Raw genomic sequence first — 19,744 nt, 5'->3', positions numbered from 1 at the left:
GGGCTGGAGAGCACATGAAGAGAAGTGCGGCATTACAGCTGGGAAAACTAGGGCCCCTTTGATCCAGAGAGCTTGATCTCAGTAACATTAGAAAACAGGTGTCTCAGAGAAATAATATCAGCAGAGTAAATTGTGACATCTTTTATTTGTAAAAAAAAAAATAAACAAGCTGTTCATTGAAATAAATTAAAACATCTTTCTCATGAATGCCCTCACTTTCTGTGCAACAGTTTCACTTAGAGCTAATTTGCTTTGTACTGCAAGCAAAGCAATTCAGTTTAGAGTTTATTCATTAACTGCCAGATATTTTCAAAGCAATAAACAGACAATGTGCATAGGAGTTAGTTATTTATTTCCCTTTGATAACATTTCACAGAGAGAAAGTTTGTCAAAATATCTGGCCTTTTGCAATTATATAATCATCAACATTTCAAGGTATCATATACATATTTGTTTCAAAATTGTCAAAGACTCCAGCCATAGACTGTTCTCTCTACTACCACATGGCAAGCGGCACAGGAGCGCCAAGTCTAGGACAAAAAGGCTTCTCAACGGTTTTTACCCCCAAGCCATAAAACTCCTGAACAGGTAATCAAATGGCTACCCGGACTATTTGCATTGTGTGCCCCCCTCCAACCCCTCTTTTTACACTGCTGCTACTCTGTTTATCATATGCATAGTCACTTTAACTATACATACATGTACATACTACCTCAATTGGGCCGATCAACCAGTGCTCCCGCACATTGGCTAACCGGGCTATCTGCATTGTGTCCCGCTTACCCACCAACCCCTCTTTGACGCTACTGCTACTCTCTCTTCATCATATATGCATAGTCACTTCAACCATATCTACCTACTACCTCAATCAGCCTGACTAACCAGTGTCTGTATGTAGCCTCGCTACTTTTATAGCCTCACTACTGTATGTAGCCTGTCTTTTTACTGTTGTTTTATTTCTTTACCTACCCATTGTTCACCTAATACCTTTTTTGCACTATTGGTTAGAGCCTGTAAGTAAGCATTTCACTGGAAGTTCTACAGCTGTTGTATTTGGTGCACGTGACAAATAAACTTTGATTTGATTTGTAATTATTCAATTGAGAGTATTACAAAAAATACATTTACATTCCATGGTCATGTGAAAACATAAGAAATATCTCTACACATATAAAATCCCTGAATTTTCAGATGAACTCACACAAAAAAAAAAGAAGAGAATTGTTTTAATGTCCCTTTTCAATACATTTGGAATAGGAGGCACGGTCTAAGGACTGCACCGCACAGACCTGAGTCAGCTTGCAGACCCCATCACACACGATGGTATCATCATAGCTCACCATAAAATGGCTAAAATACTTTTGAAATGCTTTGCTTTGCTGCATTTCAAAACTCAAGACAAGTTTAAACAGGCTGTGTGGTTGAATGTCCTTTAATCCAAACGCTTCAGTCATTACATATTCAAGTTTCCAGTCAGATCTTTTTTCTTGGTTGGCTTCGGTGAGATTCAAGTAGTACTGCCAAATATCCTTCAGAGAGAGAAAGACTATTTCAAAACCATGAAAAGCCATGTAAAACCCCCACTCCGAGAAAGTACCTTGATTAGAAGTAGTGATGTATGACAGCACCATTAATCATGAAGGAACATCATTGCTGTGGGTCTAGGGGCTGGTTAAGCTGTTGAGAGCTAATTTACCTAAATGACGTTGACCTGAATGGTCCCAATTTTAATAAGTTTAGTCAAGATGTTTCTGACTCTCTTATTTTCCACCTGGCCTTTTCTTAACAGATTACCCCAGAAAGTAGAGCTAGTAGATATTTAAGGGCTATGGCCTCCCCAATGTTGACAGTGGAGCTTACTGCAGTGCTAACATGTTCTAGCTCCCGTCTAAGGGGGATGCTGAAATCACCTGTAAGCTACTCTGAGCTCTATGTTGTATAAGCGAAAATCACATGGGGATTTCTGTACTTTGATAAACCAAGACAAGGACAGATCAGTGCAGACCTTAATGATTAGAGGGAAAATGAAAATGCAGAAATGAAAATGCAGAAATGAAATCGGCCTCTGCGTGGGAATGATGAAATAGTTCTGGTTACCTACATCCCCTTGAGAGAGTTAATAAGGTTAGACATGAGGATGATAATACATTATATCAATGGATATTTCCAAACATGTTCAAATGAAAGGGGTCTGTCCAAAACCACTGGATAATGGTGGTTGTACTTACCAGCAGCCTGTAGTCCTGCGGGTCATAGTGGTACATGCGGAAGGCTGGGTTGTTGGAGTATGGCTCTTCTGCACTCTTGATTGGAGTAACAGCCGGTGTGACAAACAGGGAATTAACCGGTTCCCCTTCAAAGCAAACAAATGAGGATGATTTGGGTAAATAAATAAATGGCTAAAAGCATTCATTCCTCAGTCCCTCCTCCATTGAGTTAAACTAGTTAAGACAAACATGCACTTTCGTGGCCGTGGGGATTCTAGCCAACACTGGCAGTCATTGTAACACTGAACCCATAGGAGATGAAAGGTGGATTTGAATTGTCTGTGTAACTTGAGGCAGTGTTGAACATGATCTAAATGCGTCATTATATCTGGAAAGGTACAAAAGATTACTCAGTGTATGATGCCTCGTTCACACCCTGATGTGTTGGTCTGGCTACCAATCCACATGGCTCCGGCCAAACGCCACGCCCATTAACATTTCTTCTCTAGAATGATTCTAAATTTGTTCTCCTCCTTGTTGACTTCTCGAATGCGAACACATTCACGCCGATCTGATTGGTCCCAGAAACCGATGGGTTGGGCCCATGGCTGTAGCCAGGGTCCGAGTTATACTGAGGTCGAAAATGCTATGGAGAACAGCAAAAACAAGTAAAAATGACCCCAGCCATTAACCCATTGAGGCTGTAGCTTCATTCACCTCAGTTAATCTACACACACATAGCCTATAAGCTTTACAATTAGCCGCTACACATTAACTCAGAACCAGGATTAAAACCTAGCATTTAAAACGTACAGAGGGATCTGTAAGAGAAAACATATTGTATTAACAAAAAGGTAACTTTTTTTATTGTTGCAGTTTTATAGCCAATTTTCTGAAATTCTACACATTTTGCCATGGAGTAGGGAGAAGTTTTAAAAGCCAATTCCCTGCAATTCTACAAATTTGGCCATGATTTATGCCATGTTAATATGATATCTGAGTGAGTGTGACTATCAAAATCAATAGGGGCCACCTGGAGGCAAGGTAATTGGAGGTAATTCGGCCATGAATACTAGAAAATAAGAGAGCTAGCTAGACTAATTTAACAAATCTAAAAATGTTTGACTGATATGGGCTAATTGAGTGACTGCTAATGAGTGACATAACATGGGGAAAACTGCTGATGCACAACCAGTTTTCGAAATTGCACCTTGTGAATTCCACTATTTTAACGTTCAACAGTGTTTATTTTGATTGGTTAGAGATGATCCAATCGCTGATGTTTTGTACAATGCCCCTCAATTTCATGTCAGCAGAAAGGATTTCTACGATGGCAGTCTCAGATGCATGTTGTGATAGAGCAGTGGAATTAAATTCAGTATGAGTCGTCAGGCAACTGATATGTAGGATGGAGATGTAATAATTTGATCTCAGATAATAAAAAATCATGTTCAAACCTCATCCTGACCCAGTCAGTTATCCCTTGATGACAGTAACACAGAGCTTTGACACTAGCCAGTGACTCACCTTGTTGGTCCTGCAAGACCATTATGCTGTCTCTGTGAGTGTGGCCATAAAAATGCCCTGAGATGATGTCACTGTAGTCACGAAAGATCTTCACAAGTCTCTCATTGTAGGCTTCTCTGACTGCGGTGGTGTTCCTGGCAAAGGGCAAGTAACCCACTGGAACATGAGCAATTACAATGACCTACAGAGGGACGACAGGAGGAACAGCATGTTAAGGCATCAGAAGAGAAAAATATTGCTTTTAAAAAGATATAATCAGTCTTCCATGTTATTTGCTGTATATTATCCTGTCTTCCGTAGAAGGCTGCTTAGGATCCATGCAGGACTATTCAGAAGCCATGCTCCCCTGGATAGACAGAGATATTCCTTCTACAGAGTAATGTAGCGATGACCTATTTACCTTCTCCATGCTCTGAGCAGATGCTTCCAGGGTGTCCTGCAGCCACCGGAACTGTCCAGCCGGGTCACTCATATTCACTGTCACTTTATTAGGGCTATAGTATAGGATAGTGTTCAGGCTTATCAGTCGCAGCTTGGGCTGCACCATCTGAGAGTAAAATCCACCTTCACAAAAGACATCAAATGCAGGGTCAAGTAAGGTTATTGTATCAAGTTATTGTGAGTTCTGAAAGGGTTATCAATATGTACATGTTTATGTAGATTAAAAACAATGCAAAAAGCAAATGCATAGCAATACCAGGCACCAAGAGGCCTGATCAGCAGGCCTAACACTAGTTCCCATGTTCTAAACACAATCAGCTTACCTTCTCTGAGAGTTACAAGGGCTTCTGGCTTTAACCAAGGCTCCCACAGTTTGGCTGCAGCCTGGTAAATATCATTAGTGGACGTTGGAAGTTGATCCTGAAAAGAATGACCACTGTGTCATGGAAATAGAGTAGGCATATTGACTGACAAAAATCAAACAAACATTCTGATGAGAGAAAATGACAAACTGCTGCTGCTCATCTTTCATTTATGCTAAAAATGCATTTTTTTCCAAAAAACATTAATCTTTCAGATGTACAGACTCAATCTCTGGTTTGACCCAGAGTCTACCACAATTGGCATTTGGCCAGATGACTATACATCACAGGTACTTCTCCACCAAATCACCTCCCCATAAGTGGAATACTGAAAATAAAATACCTGTGGCCAGTAGTCATGATTCCCAAGGGCGGGGTACACTAGCATGTCTGGAAAGAACTCCCTGATGGTTTGAGTCATGTTGCTGATGACTTGGATTACCATGTCTGTGGACAGCTCCCCTGCAGGGACATGTGGAGGGCTGTCTCTGGGGGGGATAAGCCCGTTTTAATAACTTATTAGAGCCCAGGACATAATTTATAAAATAAAACAAATATGTGCTCATGTATTACCCCTAAATCCCTGTAATCCAGAGGTTGGCTTTTTAAACACACATTTTAATATAGGTGCAGTGGCAGGGGCCTTCCACCAAAGCATATTAATTCTGCTTAACACACATTATACATGCCAATAAAATGTCAGGCTTAACTGATTAACTGGAGATTTATGAGTTGGAATGACAAAGCACCATACACATGCAGTACATAACCCTTCATGTGATGTAGAATTCATGTTTTCAGGCATTAGCTTAGCATTTACTTCATGTTTAATAGTCTTCCGTATGCATCGCTCTTCACTCTATTCATACTGTATGCACACCTATCTGATGCGGAGTCGTCCTTCCCCCCACTGGTTGCACATTGGCTTTAATGACTTTATAGCACTTCATTTTCATATCAGCAGAAAGTCTTGTATTGATGACTTATGGTTTATTTGGCTGCATGTGCAAATTACTTATTTTATTTTGGATAGCGACGCACACAGCTTAAAGCTGATTCAAGACCAGTGGCGTAATGTAAGGTCCAAGCATATTTTACACATTTTCCATGAGGCTGAGAGAAAATTGTGCTGTTTTAGAGCTCATTTTCTGCTATTCTATACATTTTGCCATGAGGCTGAGATTTTTTTCTCCAGTTTTAAAGCTAATTTCCTGTAGTCCCCCCTCCCAAAAAAAATCATGGCTTATGACGTGTTCATATTTTATCGTGGGCCCGCCTTACGTATACTGCAGCAGTGTGTGCTACACCAATGTTCCAGCTGAATGACTATACAATGGCTGCGCAATACCAGTCCTGGAGGGCCAAAACACTTCTGGTTTTTGTTTTTACCTGGTAGTTAATTGCACTCCCATGGTGTCCCCATTTGGAAGGAGAGGCCGTCCAGGACCAGAATTGGGCAGCCCTGCTATACAGACATTGATTACGTTTAACTTAACTCCAAAAGATCACTGATTTGTTACTTATGTTACAACAATTCCATCGGTGACAAGATCATTTTTTGTTATCCAATGAAAGGAAAGAGGAAGCAATTTACTATTGTTTGTTTTTTTAACCCTCTCAAACTGTACTTCTGCAATGTTGTTGTGTGTGAAATAGGGATACAAATCCACAGGCACACTACATATGGCTCTTCATAACATATAAAGTTACAAACCCTGTCCAGATCATAAACTCTGGCTGTGGGGCCACTTGTTTCATGTGCTGAAAGGCTGACAGGATGAGCTGGTAGGGAGAATCACACATGAAATCTCCAAACAGACCAGGGTTTGAGGCTGGGACACCCTTAGAGGAGAAACACACTTTGGTGTGGTCATCAGTCACATGGTACGTGGGGTCCAAATGCAGATCAGAGATGTGCCAGAATCTCCCTGAAATTGAAATATTATTGGGCATGTTATATCGATCTACTTTATAACATGTAGGGGATGATGTAAATCATGCTAGTTACATCAAATGACCAGGACGTATGAACTCTAGGTAACTATTTATTTTTTCCCCCAGAAAATAAATATGTAATTTTAGTAGGTTGGGTTATAAAACTTTTCTGAAGTAAAACCTGGTTTAAACGTTAAACACAAGAATACACGGGCATATAATACAACACAACCAGCAAACACCAGCATGCGCTTTCATTTTCTAAGCAAAATGATTTTGACAACTCAACATAATCCATGGGTGCAATCAAAGCTATAAACAACGTACCTATGCTTGGCAGGTGAATGCTATTTACAGGTGAAAGAGGCGCCGCGTAAATCAGCAGCACGTTGGACAGCAGCCCAAATAGAAGATTGGACACGACCCCCATATTGTCACATTAAACAAAAAAAACAGTGAGACAAATTGCAGTTGTTTGGATAAATCATTGACGTTTTCTCAGCTGATTACAACCGGGAAGTACGGCGCTCATGTGACTGCTTTGTCCAGGTCTGAAACGAACAGTACGGTCACGTGATAAATTCCAAAGCGAGTCAAGAGAGCACATGGGGGGAATTCTGACCCGAGTTAAACGCGCGTAAATTGAACGTAATTCCCTTTTTGTGCACTTTTCTCTACTCCTATTCTGACCATGAATTTTAACATGAGAATAGCATGCCATTCACCTGCTACTCGTTGCGGGTGGAGATCATAGAAATGGAGGTGTGTCTACAGATATGTTGTATTCTGACTTGATTTATCTCTATCATAATTCCACTATCTTTATGTGAGATGAAACGTTCAATAAGGTCGAGCAAACTGTTGGTTGCAAGTGGAAAAACATATTTCTTTTTTCCAATGAAATAACATCATTATCCATGCACTGTAATTTACAAATTGAGAAGAGCTATTGATAGAGCTAGGTAAATGAGTAAACCTTTGGATAAGGGTATTGTAAATATAAATTACAATTGTTTTAGATACATTTTACCTTATGATCACTGAAGACAAATGTGAAACCAGAAAAAATGGCAGCAAACTGAAGAATATCAACAGTCTATATCCCCTTAGCGTTAGTTTCCTTTTGCATCATTGCATTACATCGTTGGTTTGCCTTTCAGTCCTCTGTATGGTTGTTTCTAAGTATCAAAATCAAATTTCATTTATCACATGCTCCGAATACAACAGGCGTATGCTTGGCTGGGGAGGGGTCTTTGGCCTGGTTTGCTAACTACCTCTCTCAAAGAGTGAAGTGTATAAAGTCAGAACATCTGCTGTCTCAGCCACTGCCTGTCACCAAGGGTGTACAACAAAGCTCGATCCTAGGCCCCACGCTCTTCTCAGTTTACATCAACAACATAGCTCAGGAAGTAGGAAGCTCTCTCCCCCATTTATATGTGGATGATACAGCCTTGTACTCCGCTGGCCCCTCCCCGGATTTTGTGTTAAACACTCTACAACAAAGCTTTCTTAGTGTCCAACAAGCTATCTCTGCCCCTTAACCTTGTTCCGAACACCTCCAAAACAAAGGTAATGTCGTTTGGTATGAATAATGCCACTTTCCCCACTGGTGTGATTACTTCCTCTGAGGGTTTAAAGGTCTTGTATGAGGTCACCTCATAGAAGTACTTGGGAGTATGGCTAGACGGTGCACTGTCCTTCTCTCAGCACATATCAAAGCTGTAGGTTAAATTTAAATCTAGACTTTATTTCCTCTATCGTAATCGCTCCCTTTTCACCCCAGCTACCAAACTAACCCTGATTTAGATGACCATTCTACCCATGCTAGATTACGGAGATGTAATTTATAGATCGGCAGGTAAGAGTGCTCGAGCGGCTAGACGTCCTTTACCAGTCGGCCATCAGATTTGCCACCAATGCTCCTTATAGGACAGACCATTGCACTCTATACTCTTCTGTAAACTGGTCATCTCTGTATACCCATCACAAGACCCACTGGTTAATGCTTATTTATAAAACCCTCTTAGACCTCACTCCCCCCTATCTGAGATATCTACTGCAGCACTCATCCTCCACATTCAACACCCATTCTGTTAAAGGTCCCCAAGGCACACACATCCCTGTTTGCTGCAGCTAGCGACTGGAACGAGCTGCAACAAATACTCAAACTGGACAGTTGAGTGAGTCAGAAGCAGGTGAAACGTTTATTAAACAACAAAACAAAGAACACAACATTAACATAAGGTAGACCGCCGATACACAAGAACAATACCAACTGGTGAGTGAACATGGGAGAATGGAAATTGTGAAAGTAATGGAGTCCAGATGTGAATCATAAAGATTAACAGGTGCGCGTAATGATGAATCCCAGGACCGGGAACGGTGGTTAGTACTGTGGCGACGTCGTACGCCGGAGGGGAGGAGCAGGAGCAGACTTGACAGTACCCTGTTTTGTGTTGCCACCATGTTGTGCTTCTGCCATGTTGTGTTGCTACCATGTTTTTGTGAAGTTATGTTGTTATCATGCTTTTTATGTAGTGTTGTGTTGTCTCTTCGTGATGTGTGTTTTGTCCTATATTTTTATTGAATTTATTTAAAAATTGTAATCCCAGCCTCCTGTCCCCGCATGAGGCCTTTTGCCTTTTGGTAGGCCGTCATTGAAAATAAGAATTTGTTCTTAACTGACTTGCCTAGTTAAATAAAGATTAAATAAACATTTTAAAAACAGTACTGAGTACAAGAGGTAAAGAGTGGCAGACAGGCTCGATGTCAGGGCAGGCAGAAGGGTCAGGCAGGTGGGTACGGAGTCCAGAAAAAACAGGCAAGGGACAAAACTGAGAAGACTAGAAAAAGAAAACCTGTCAACCACCATCAGGATGGTGGTGTTGCCATTTGACGGAGGAGGCCCAGTGACGAAATCTAGGGAAATATGGGACCAGGGGCGATGAGGAACAAGAAATGGCTGAAGGAGACTAGACGGAGCTTGCCGCGGAGTCTTGCTTTGAGCACACACCATGCATGCAGCGACGAAGGCCGAGACATCAGGAGCCATGGTTGGCCACCAGAAGCGCTGTTGGAGGAAAGCCAGGGTACGACGAGCACCAGGGTGACAGGTAAGCCTGGAGGAATGAGCACATTCCAGGACTTGGGACCAATCCGAATCAGGAGCGAACATCCAGGTTAGCCAGGCATTCCCCAGGGTTCGTCTGGTAACATTGTGCTTTGCGAACCAAAGACTCAATACCCCAGACAACCGCAGCTGCCAAACATGAGGCAGGGAGAATGGTCTCTGATTCCGAGGGTGTGGCAGCGGAACTGCACAGGTGGGAAAGGGTGTCCGGATTCACATTTTTGGACCCTGGGCGGTAGGAGATGGTGAAATTAAACCTAGTCAAAGACAGAGCCCACCGGGCCTGCCTAGAGTTAAGGCGCTTAGCTGAGCGGAGATATTCCAAATTCTTGTGGTCGGTCCAAACCAAAAATGGGTGCTCCGCCCCTTCCAGCAAATGCCTTCACTCCTCCAGGGCCATCTTTACTGTTAGGAATTCCCAGTTGCCAATGTCATAGTTCCTCTCCGCTGAGTTGAGACGACGGAACATGAAGGCACAGGGATGAAGCTTATGGTCCTGGACAGATCTCTGGGAAAGAACGGGCCCTACTCCCACGTCGGAAGCGTCAACCTCCACCACAAACTGATGAGTCGGATTCGGATGGATGAGGATGGGGGCAGTGGTTGCTTCAAATCCACAAAAGCCTTGTTTGCTGCTGGTGACCATGTGAACGGTACCTTGGGAGAGGTGAGTGAAGAGGGGGCCGCCACCAGGTTGCTGTAGCCCCGAATGAAATGGAGGTAAAAATGAACAAACCCCAAAAACTGCTGTAGCTGCACCCTGGATGTGGGTTGGGGCCAATCCACCACCGCTCTCACTTTTTCCAGATACATCTGAACATTCCCTTCAGAGATGATGTATCCCAGAAAAGTGATTGTGGAACGGTGGAACTCTCACTTCTCCGTTTTAACAGAATGCACTGAAGAACTTGTCAAAGAGAACGTGTTCCTGGGCAGAACGGGAGAAAACTAGGATGTCATCGAAGTATACAAAAACAAACTGATTCAACATGTCCTGAAGCACATCGTGGAACACAGCAGGAGCATTAGTGAGTCCAAACGGCATGACCAGGTACTCATAGTGTCCACTTGCTGTATTGAAAGCAGTCTTCCACTTGTCTCCTTCGCGTATCTGAACAAGGTCGTATGCATTCTGGAGGTCCAGTTTAGAAAAGATGGTTGCCCCCTGGAGAGGTTCGAAAGCCGAGGAGAGGAGGGGTAGCGGGTACCGGTTCTTGATCGTGATGTCATTGAGACCCCGGTGATCAATACATGGACACAGGGTCTTGTCCTTCTTTCCCACAAAGAAGAACCTTGCGCCGGGAGCAGAGGCCAAAGGGCGAATACTTACAGCCGCCAGAAATGTATCAATGTACTCCTCCATGGCCTTGGTCTCAGAGCCAGACAGGGAATAAATCCGGACTCATGGCGGTGTGGTGCCCAAATCACAGGGATGTGAGGAGACTCAATGAGAAGCAGCTGTATTGACTTGCTGTGATTACCAGATATCCACAGAGTCATGGGAACAGTGCTGTGAGTGACTCTGCCAATGGAACAGCCGTCCAGTGCTCTGGCATCCATGGTAATGGAAAGGGGTTGAGTGGGAATACCTAGTTCAGATACCAGGGTAGCGTCATTAAACTTTCATCAGCACTAAATAAACTTCAGTTAATGCTAAATACGGCTGCTAGAATCCTGACTAGAACCAAAAAAGTTGATCATATTACTCCAGTCCTAGCCTATCTACACTGGCTTCCTGTCAAAGCAAGGGCTGATTTCAAGGTTTTACTGCTAACCTACAAAGCATTACATGGGCTTGCTCCTACCTATCTCTCTGATTTGGTCCTGCCGTACATACCTACACGTACGCTACGGTCACAAGACGCAGGCCTCCTAATTGTCCCTAGAATTTCTAAGCAAACAGCTGGAGGCAGGGCTTTCTCCTATAGAGCTCCATTTTCATGGAACGGTCTGCCTACCCATGTCAGAGACGCAAACTCGGTCTCAACCTTTAAGTCTTTACTGAAGACTCATCTCTTCAGTGGGTCATATGATTGAGTGTAGTCTGGCCCAGGAGTGGGAAGGTGAACGGAAAGGCTCTGGAGCAACGAACCGCCCTTGCTGTCTCTGCCTGGCCAGTTCCCCTCTTTCCACTGGGATTCTCTGCCTCTAACCCTATTACAGGGGCTGAGTCACTGGCTTACTGGGGCTCTCTCATGCCGTCCCTGCAGGGGTGCGTCACCTGAGTGGGTTGATTCACTGTTGTGGTCATCCTGTCTGGCTTGGCGCCCCCCTTGGGTTGTGCCGTGGCGGAGATCTTTGTGGGCTATACTCAGCCTTGTCTCAGGATGGTAAGTTGGTGGTTGAAGATATCCCTCTAGTGGTGTGGGGGCTGTGCTTTGGCAAAGTGGGTGGGGTTATATTCTTCCTGTTTGGCCCTGTCCGGGGGTGTCCTCGGATGGGGCCACAGTGTCTCCTGAACCCTCCTGTCTCAGCCTCCAGTATTTATGCTGCAGTAGTTTGTGTCGGGGGGCAAGGGTTAGTTTGTTATATCTGGAGTACTTCTCCTGTCCTATTCGGTGTCCTGTGTGAATCTAAGTGTGCGTTCTCTAATTCTCTCCTTTCTTTCTCTCTCTCGGAGGACCTGAGCCCTAGGACCATGCCCCAGGACTACCTGACATGATGGCTCCTCGCTGTCCCCAGTCCACCTGGCCATGCTGCTGCTCCAGTTTCAACTGACCTGAGCCCTAGGACCATGCCCCAGGACTACCTGACATGATGACTCCTTGCTGTCCCCAGTCCACCTGGCCATGCTGCTGCTCCAGTTTCAACTGTTCTGCCTTACTATTATTTGACCATGCTGGTCATTTATGAACATTTTAACATCTTGGCCATGTTCTGTTATAATCTCCACCCGGCACAGCCAGAAGAGGACTGGCCACCCCACATATGCTCTCTCTAATTCTCTCTTTCTTTCTCTCTCTCTCTCGGAGGACCTGAGCCCAAGGACCGTGCCCCAGGACGACCTGACATGATGACTCCTTGCTGTCCCCAGTCCACCTGACTGTGCTGCTGCTCCAGTTTCAACTGTTCTGCCTTGTTATTATTCGACCATGCTGGTCATTTATGAACATTTGAACATCTTGGCCATGTTCTGTTATAATCTCCACCCGACATTAGTGTAATAACATATGCTGGCCACCCCACATAGCCTGGTTCCTCTCTAGGTTTCTTCCTAGGTTTTGGCCTTTCTAGGGAGTTTTTCCTAGCCACCGTGCTTCTACACCTGCATTGCTTGCTGTTTGGGGTTTTAGGCTGGGTTTCTGTACAGCACCCAAAAAGACTTTGACTGGTCTCCCCACTGCAGAATAACAGCAAAAGGGGTACAGGTAATATGAATTAGGTAATTCCCAGTCTGACTCACCAGAGTATTTGTACCTGCTAATGATCTATGTCTCCTCACTGGACAGGTAGCAATGAAATGCCCTGCAGCACCGCAATACAGACAACTGTTGGAGCTTAGCCTATGTGAACGTTCCCTAGGTGATAATCTAGCTCTTCCCAGTTCCATAGGTTCTGGTGTCACCTGTCGTCGATGATTCTCGGGGGAGCTCGGGTGGCTTCGGGTCCTCTCGAAGGTGTGCAAGCCACTGCGGATGAACGAGTGTGCCCGAGACCAGACCTCCTCTCACTCCTGCATTCCCTTAGGCATCCATCAATTCTAATGGTGGGGGCGATGAGGGAGTCGAGGTCCACCGGTACTTCCCGAGCAGCGAGCTCATCTTTTACCACCTCAGATAATCCGCGAAGAAAAGTATCGAAAAGAGACTCTGGATTCCAGGCACTCTCGGCGGCCAATGTGCGAAAATCAACCGTGTAGTCTGCCACACTATGGGAGTCTTGATGTAATTCAAGAAGTATACTGGCCGCCTCTCTCCCCGATGCCAGAGAATCAAATACCTTCCTCACTTCTGCCATGAAATCCTCCAGATGACAACCAATAGCGGATTGTTACTCCCAAACTACCGTAGCCCAGGAAAGAGCCCTTCCCGACATTAGCGTAATAACATATGCTATTTTAGATCGGTCTGAAGGAAACAAAGATGGCTGTAGCTCAAAAATGAGAGAGCACTGAGACAGAAAACCCTGGCAGATACCAGGATTCCCAGAATATTGCTCCGGAGGAGGTAAGCGGGGTTCTCGGGGAGCCGGGGTAACTCCCTGATTTGCTCCATAATCTCCTTAAACCCTTGCTCGTGTCGTTCCCTCAAGGAACGGAGCCCATCCAGATGGTCCTGTGACAGCTCCTCATGTCTCCCAATGGTGGCTCCCTGCAGGGAGACAGCGTGGCGGAGCTGGTCCAAGTCTGCTGGGTCTGTCATGACAGTTCGTACTATAAGGACACAAGGCAAGACCCAGATGCAGACACAGGAGGCAGATGGTTAGAGTCTTTGTTGTTTATTTACAATCCAAAAAGAGTAGACAAGAGAATGGTCGTGGACAGGAAAAAGGTCAAAACCAGTACTGAGTACAAGAGGTAAAGCTTGGCAGACAGACTCAATGTCAGGGCAGGCAGAAGGGTCAGGCAGGCGGAAACGGAGTCCAGAAAAAACTGGTAAGGTTCAAAACCCGGGAAGACTAGAAAAAGAGAATAGAAAACAGGAGCACGGGAAAAACATGCTGGTTGACTTGAAAACATACAACACAAACTGGCACAGAGAGATGGGAAACACAGGGATAAATACACTGGGGAAAACAAGCGACACCTGGAGGGGTTGGCGACGATAACAAGAACAGGTGAAACACATCAGAGCGTGACAATAACTTACTGTGAAATGCTTACTTTCAATGCAGTTTTAAGAAAATAGAGTTAAGAAAATCTTTAATAAATAAACTAGTTAAGTTAAAAAAAAAACATAAAATAACAACAATGAGGCTATATGCAGGGGTACCAGTACTGAGTCAATGTGCGGGGGTTCAGGTTAGTTGAGGTAGTTTGTACATGTAGGCAGGGGTAAAGTGACTATGCATAGATAATAAACAGCGAGTAGCAGCAGTGTAAAAACAAATGGTGGGGGGGGGGTCAATGCAAATAGTCCGGGTGGCTATTTGATTCATTGTTCAGCAGGCTTGGGGATAGAAGCTGTTAAGGAGCCTTTTGGACCTAGACTTGGCATTCTTGTATCGCTTGCCGTGCGGTAGCAGAGAGAACAGTCTATGACTTGGGTGACTGAAGTCTTTGACAATTTTTTGTACCTTCCTCTGACATCGCCTAGTAGATAGGTCCTGGATGGTAGCAAGCTTGGCCCAGTGATGTACTGGGCTGTACACATCACCCTCTGTAGCGTCTTATGGTCAAATGCCGAGCAGCTGCCAAACCAGGCGGTGATGCGACCACCAGGCGGTGTTGCGACCAAACCAGGTGGTTATGCGACCATGCTCTCGATAGTGCAGCTGTAAAATGCTAGCAATAGTGTATCATATTAGGCTAACGTATTATAAGTTGTGTAATAATTTGGGACATGTTGTCTATTTGAATCATTATGGAACACAGACCATACATAGCAGTTTAAACCAAGTGCACGGGTTCATGACAACTAGCAGCATATGTGAAGTGTGAAAGTATGTCTATGTGTGAGTGTGTGGCGTCAATATGCATGTGTGTGTGTGTGTGTGTGTGTGTGTGTGTGTGTGTGTGTGTGTGTGTGTGTGTGTGTGTGTGTGTGTGTGTGTGCGTGTGCGTGTGCGTGTGTGTGTGTGTGTGTGTGTGTGTAGTATTTTTGAGTGTGTGGGTAGAGTCTAGTGAGTGTAAATAGAGCCAGTGCAAGGGTGTTAGTGAAAAGCAATTAAGGTAAATAAATAAATAATGAAGGGGGTCAATGTAAATTGTCCTGGTAACCATTTAACTAACTGTTTCATAGTTTTAATGTCTTCACTGTTATTCCACAATGTAGAAAATAGTAAAAATAAAGAAAAACCCTTGAATGAGTAGGTGTGTTCAAACTTTTGACTGGTACTTTATATATATTGTGCATAAAGGCTCTCCAAACCTGTTTAATGTTTTAATGTTTTCCAAATCCTAAATATTCTACAATATCAGAGTTTTTTCTTACCTACCAATTGGTGCTGAAAATGAGATATATGCGTGTATTTGTGGCTTTCTTTCATTTGATCCCTAATATTCTGAACATTCTCTCCATATATTCTAGTGAGTCTGTCAAAAAAAAAATCGAATTAAATGTACACCAAATTTAAAGGAACGATCTTACTTAAATGTACTGAAAATGCTATTAAATTAAAACTCCATGAGAAAGTCTGTTGACCAGCAAGTGGGAGGTTGAATTCCATTTATTCAGCACATGCAATGGAACTACACCTGTAAAGCCAGTAAAGCACCTGCATAGGAAGTGCATAAGAAAAGCATACGTAGGAAAGAATTGGGCCCATAGAGAGCAATGGTATTAGAGTATTTTTACGGGCACTAACTCCATGGCTCGTTGGCCAAAGCCTATGGAGAAATTAATGGAGTTTTTCTAGGATTTTTGTATAAACGCAGAAAATAAGCTCTGCGGTAAACACAGGCTTAGCCAGGGGATCTTATAAGTTCATTTTATAAGTTCATCTTCATCAGCTGACGTCCATTTTTGTCAATTGTGAGGCATTTATGTCATTTAAAAAAGCACACAAAGCGCATAAAGGATTCCTACTTCATAACGGTCATGTTAACTGATTGATATTATCTCACAGAACAAAACGTATAAAATATCCTAAACAAACCTGTTAAGCTCAGACCTTATTTCCTGTGTTTATCGCAAAAACCTCTTCTTTCACATTTATTTTCTCTATAGGAATCTCTGAACGAAACAGAAGTAAATCATTTGCGTTTTTTAGGATTACGAGCTGGCGAGCTCTATTGATTTCTCCGGCGCAGCTCTGCAAAATAATATTTCGTGCACGCAGACACAGCCGCACAGACAAACGCCCCTTCGCAACACTTTTACAACATGGTCTTCCGAGGCATGTGAGCTTGAGTTCTGCTGATATATTTTATCGAATAGTCGTGACATGAATACATTGTGGCAGACACCTGTTTCCTAGGCATGCCCAATCCTTGAGTGAGTGAATATGTTGACGTTGAGGAAATTGCACAACAATGGGTATCAAACAGTCATTTACATAATAGAGTAAAAACATACTGAATTTTGAGTGCATGTTCTTTTATTTTAGTATGTTTCACACAGGTTTACAAATGATGAGCAATCACCAAATGAACATATATAAAATTGTCTTACAAAAAAGACTTCCAGCCCATGTTGTAAAACATTTGGAAGGATGAAGTGCAAAGGTCAGCATGCAGTAAAAACAAAACACTTCTTGGCTGTAGTCCAGTAAAATGGACTCAAATGATTTAACTAGTGATGTCTCCCAGCTCATGCCTTCTCATAGGTACGCACTGCCACAATGTCTTCAAATGTAAGAGTCTGTGAATGAGATAAAATAACAAATACATCTCTGTGCATTGAAGATATGAAATACAGTATAAATAACATTCATCATGAAAAGTAAGATATTGCTTGATGGACTCTTAAAATAAGAATCCAGTTCCTATATCACATCAGATCAGACTGGGACTGAAAGTTGCATAATATGGACTATTAGAGGTCACTCCTACAATTTGTGGGAAATGTAAAACTAGAGTCATAATGTTAAACTGATGAGGAACATGCACATTTAAAAAAAACTTATTTGCATGTATCTCTACACTATGCTACTATGCTACTATGCTCAGCAGCACCAGCTTCAGCATAAAGGCTTTCAGCATAGAAATACCCTCTACACCATTTCTAGTACTAGTACTAAGGTAGCCTTGCTTCCCCATCACCTTGTTTCAAAATCCATATTACCCAGGAATTCTAATTTCAGAATACATTTAAGAAGGCTCTTACCATGACCAATTTCCCATCCTTGATTTCTCTCACAAACTTGGTCTCCTTGCCGTCCCACTTCTGAACGTGAGCAAGTTTATCTCCATCCAAGCTCACAGTGGACTGCAACCAGATGGGACAAATAGGTCAGAATATTGCTCTCAACAACAAGTTAAATATAGTTACAATATATTATGGTAAATTCTATGAAGACATAAATGCAATACTTCCAATGTTTCATAATCCAGATCATATTACATATTACTAATGTGGCTAAATAGAAACAAATTGAATGACATTTGTCAAGTAAACACGTTAGTGTTAGTCAATGCATTATTAAAGGCTGGAAACAATCAATTAAAACATTGGACTGGGCTCTTTAACAGGTTCCTCAAACCAACCCAGTGAAAAATATAAGAGCTGTTCTAGCTGACAAAGCCCATATTCAAGTGCAGTGTCCAGTGCATATATCCCTTTAAAAAAATCCCATATTGTAACACTTACTTTACAGTTTCTGTCATCTGCAGTGGCTTCATCAAACTCCTCTCCCAGTTTGAAGGATATTTCAGTGTTCTTGAAAGTACTCTGGGTTTTAACGACCACTTTGTCCCCCTCTTTTGCGATGATAACGGTTGGTTTGGTCACATTTCCGACCTGCCTTGTTGCAAAACCAACACCTGTGAAAGTAATGAAAAAAGGCAATGAGAGAGGTGGGATCATGCAAAATGAATCACCTGACGCGAACTACTGTACATTATGTCATTGAACAAATATACAGGTAATAAATAACTTTTCTAATTATTAGGTTATAACTGTAAAGTCATGAAAACTTACCAAGTGCTTTCATGTACTCATCGAAGTTGTCACTGTCGACCAGTTTCCAGGTGGCACAGAAGGCATCAACCATGATGAAGAGTTAGAGGACCGTGCAATAAGAGAACTGAGGTAAAGTTGATACGGATGGTGCCGGAGTCAATATGAGCTTTTTCACATAAACCTTCATTATTTGTCTGGGGCTTATTAATATGCTCGTAGGGGGTGGAGACTTACTTCCTATTGGCTCAGGAGATACTTTCTGTCTTCTGATTGGTGTTGAGAGCTTGTAAAGCTATGCTTTGATTTTCACTTTACATAGCATATGCCATGCCATGATTTGACACACCTATTGCAAAATACACATATTATATATCAACTGCTTGTGCATTGATTGCAGTTGCAGATCCGTCTTGTTGTGACTTAGAGTAAACATACTAGCTACACTAATCACTGTCCCTGCTCTGCAAGAGAGACGGTAAATGGAATGTGTCAGATCTAGGGCTGAAAACCCACCCAACTGGAATCAGAGTTTGTTTGACAAATCTTTGTCATTAAGTGGATTAATCCACTCTAACAGTCCCATGGGCTTTCTGCATTGAGGACAGTTATTATGCATTCTGTGTGCATTCAAGTACCAATGTATTTGTTTCAGGCAAAGATAGTTCTTCACAGTATCCTAAATCTGAAGGAAAGTAAAAATCAAACATTTATGTCTTACATATTATTGGGTAGGCTATGGATACTGTAATTATTCCATAGCATGATCAGGTTTGGACTATTCTGATCACATATATAACATATGCTATGCATGTATGAATACCATTAGGAGACAATCATCTTTTTAACTAAAGATTGTCAGCATCATTTTCAGTGCTTTGCTTCCAAGAGCTTTGAAATTTGATACAGAGCTTTTTATGTGTAGTTTAATAGAATGTATATATCCCTATTTGAAGAAATATGTCTCCTTGATGTATTGTTTAATATCTACTCAGTAAGTTGCTTTATATTTCATGACAATAAAAAAGGGTGTTAAAAAAATATAATGTATATTTGCCAGTGGATTTTGTAAAAGATCCATTCATGTTGGTGTGAAAGACATGTTTGGTGCCCTCCTCTGGCCAAATCAGTCCCCACCAGACACTATGGCACAATATAAGGAGATATATAAATTACATCTACAAAAACGAACAACATGGTTTAATTTTTCAAGGTACTGTAGCCTTTCATTCGTGGCCAACCACACACATCAATATTCTGGTTCCATGGCTAAGAAAAGCTTTGCTGATGTACTGTATTATTGCAGATGACTAAGAAAGAGTAGGAGAGACAATGTAATCGCCATTTTACTGCCAATGATTAAACAAGGTATCAATTGTTGGTATCAATTTCACTGTGCAATGAGACGCCTCCCTTGTACAAAGA

General features: G+C 42.6%; 2 protein-coding genes across 2 annotated transcripts; both read right to left on the bottom strand.

The window, feature by feature from the left end:
- Positions 1 to 335: 335 nt before the first annotated feature.
- Positions 336 to 7,088, bottom strand: LOC118398692 (acid sphingomyelinase-like phosphodiesterase 3a). Its single transcript, XM_035794312.2, has 8 exons — positions 6,800 to 7,088; positions 6,252 to 6,465; positions 4,881 to 5,025; positions 4,499 to 4,595; positions 4,135 to 4,298; positions 3,735 to 3,915; positions 2,229 to 2,353; positions 336 to 1,529 (listed from the first exon to the last, which is right to left on the bottom strand). The coding sequence occupies exons 1-8, from the start codon at positions 6,900 to 6,902 to the stop codon at positions 1,227 to 1,229; spliced, it is 1,332 nt and encodes a 443-aa protein (XP_035650205.1). The 5' UTR covers positions 6,903 to 7,088; the 3' UTR covers positions 336 to 1,226.
- A 9,689-nt stretch (positions 7,089 to 16,777) lies between these two features.
- LOC118398699 (fatty acid-binding protein, brain-like) lies at positions 16,778 to 18,509 on the bottom strand. The gene is made up of 4 exons (XM_035794321.2): positions 18,341 to 18,509; positions 18,011 to 18,183; positions 17,528 to 17,629; positions 16,778 to 17,062 (listed from the first exon to the last, which is right to left on the bottom strand). The coding sequence occupies exons 1-4, from the start codon at positions 18,411 to 18,413 to the stop codon at positions 17,012 to 17,014; spliced, it is 399 nt and encodes a 132-aa protein (XP_035650214.1). The 5' UTR covers positions 18,414 to 18,509; the 3' UTR covers positions 16,778 to 17,011.
- Between the last annotated feature and the right edge of the window lie 1,235 nt (positions 18,510 to 19,744).

The sequence above is a fragment of the Oncorhynchus keta genome, chromosome 19 (assembly GCF_023373465.1).
Source record: "Oncorhynchus keta strain PuntledgeMale-10-30-2019 chromosome 19, Oket_V2, whole genome shotgun sequence".
In the NCBI taxonomy this organism is placed as follows: domain Eukaryota; kingdom Metazoa; phylum Chordata; class Actinopteri; order Salmoniformes; family Salmonidae; genus Oncorhynchus; species Oncorhynchus keta.
Note: the sequence above shows the minus strand (reverse complement) of the source record. Positions and strands in the feature narration are given on the sequence as shown.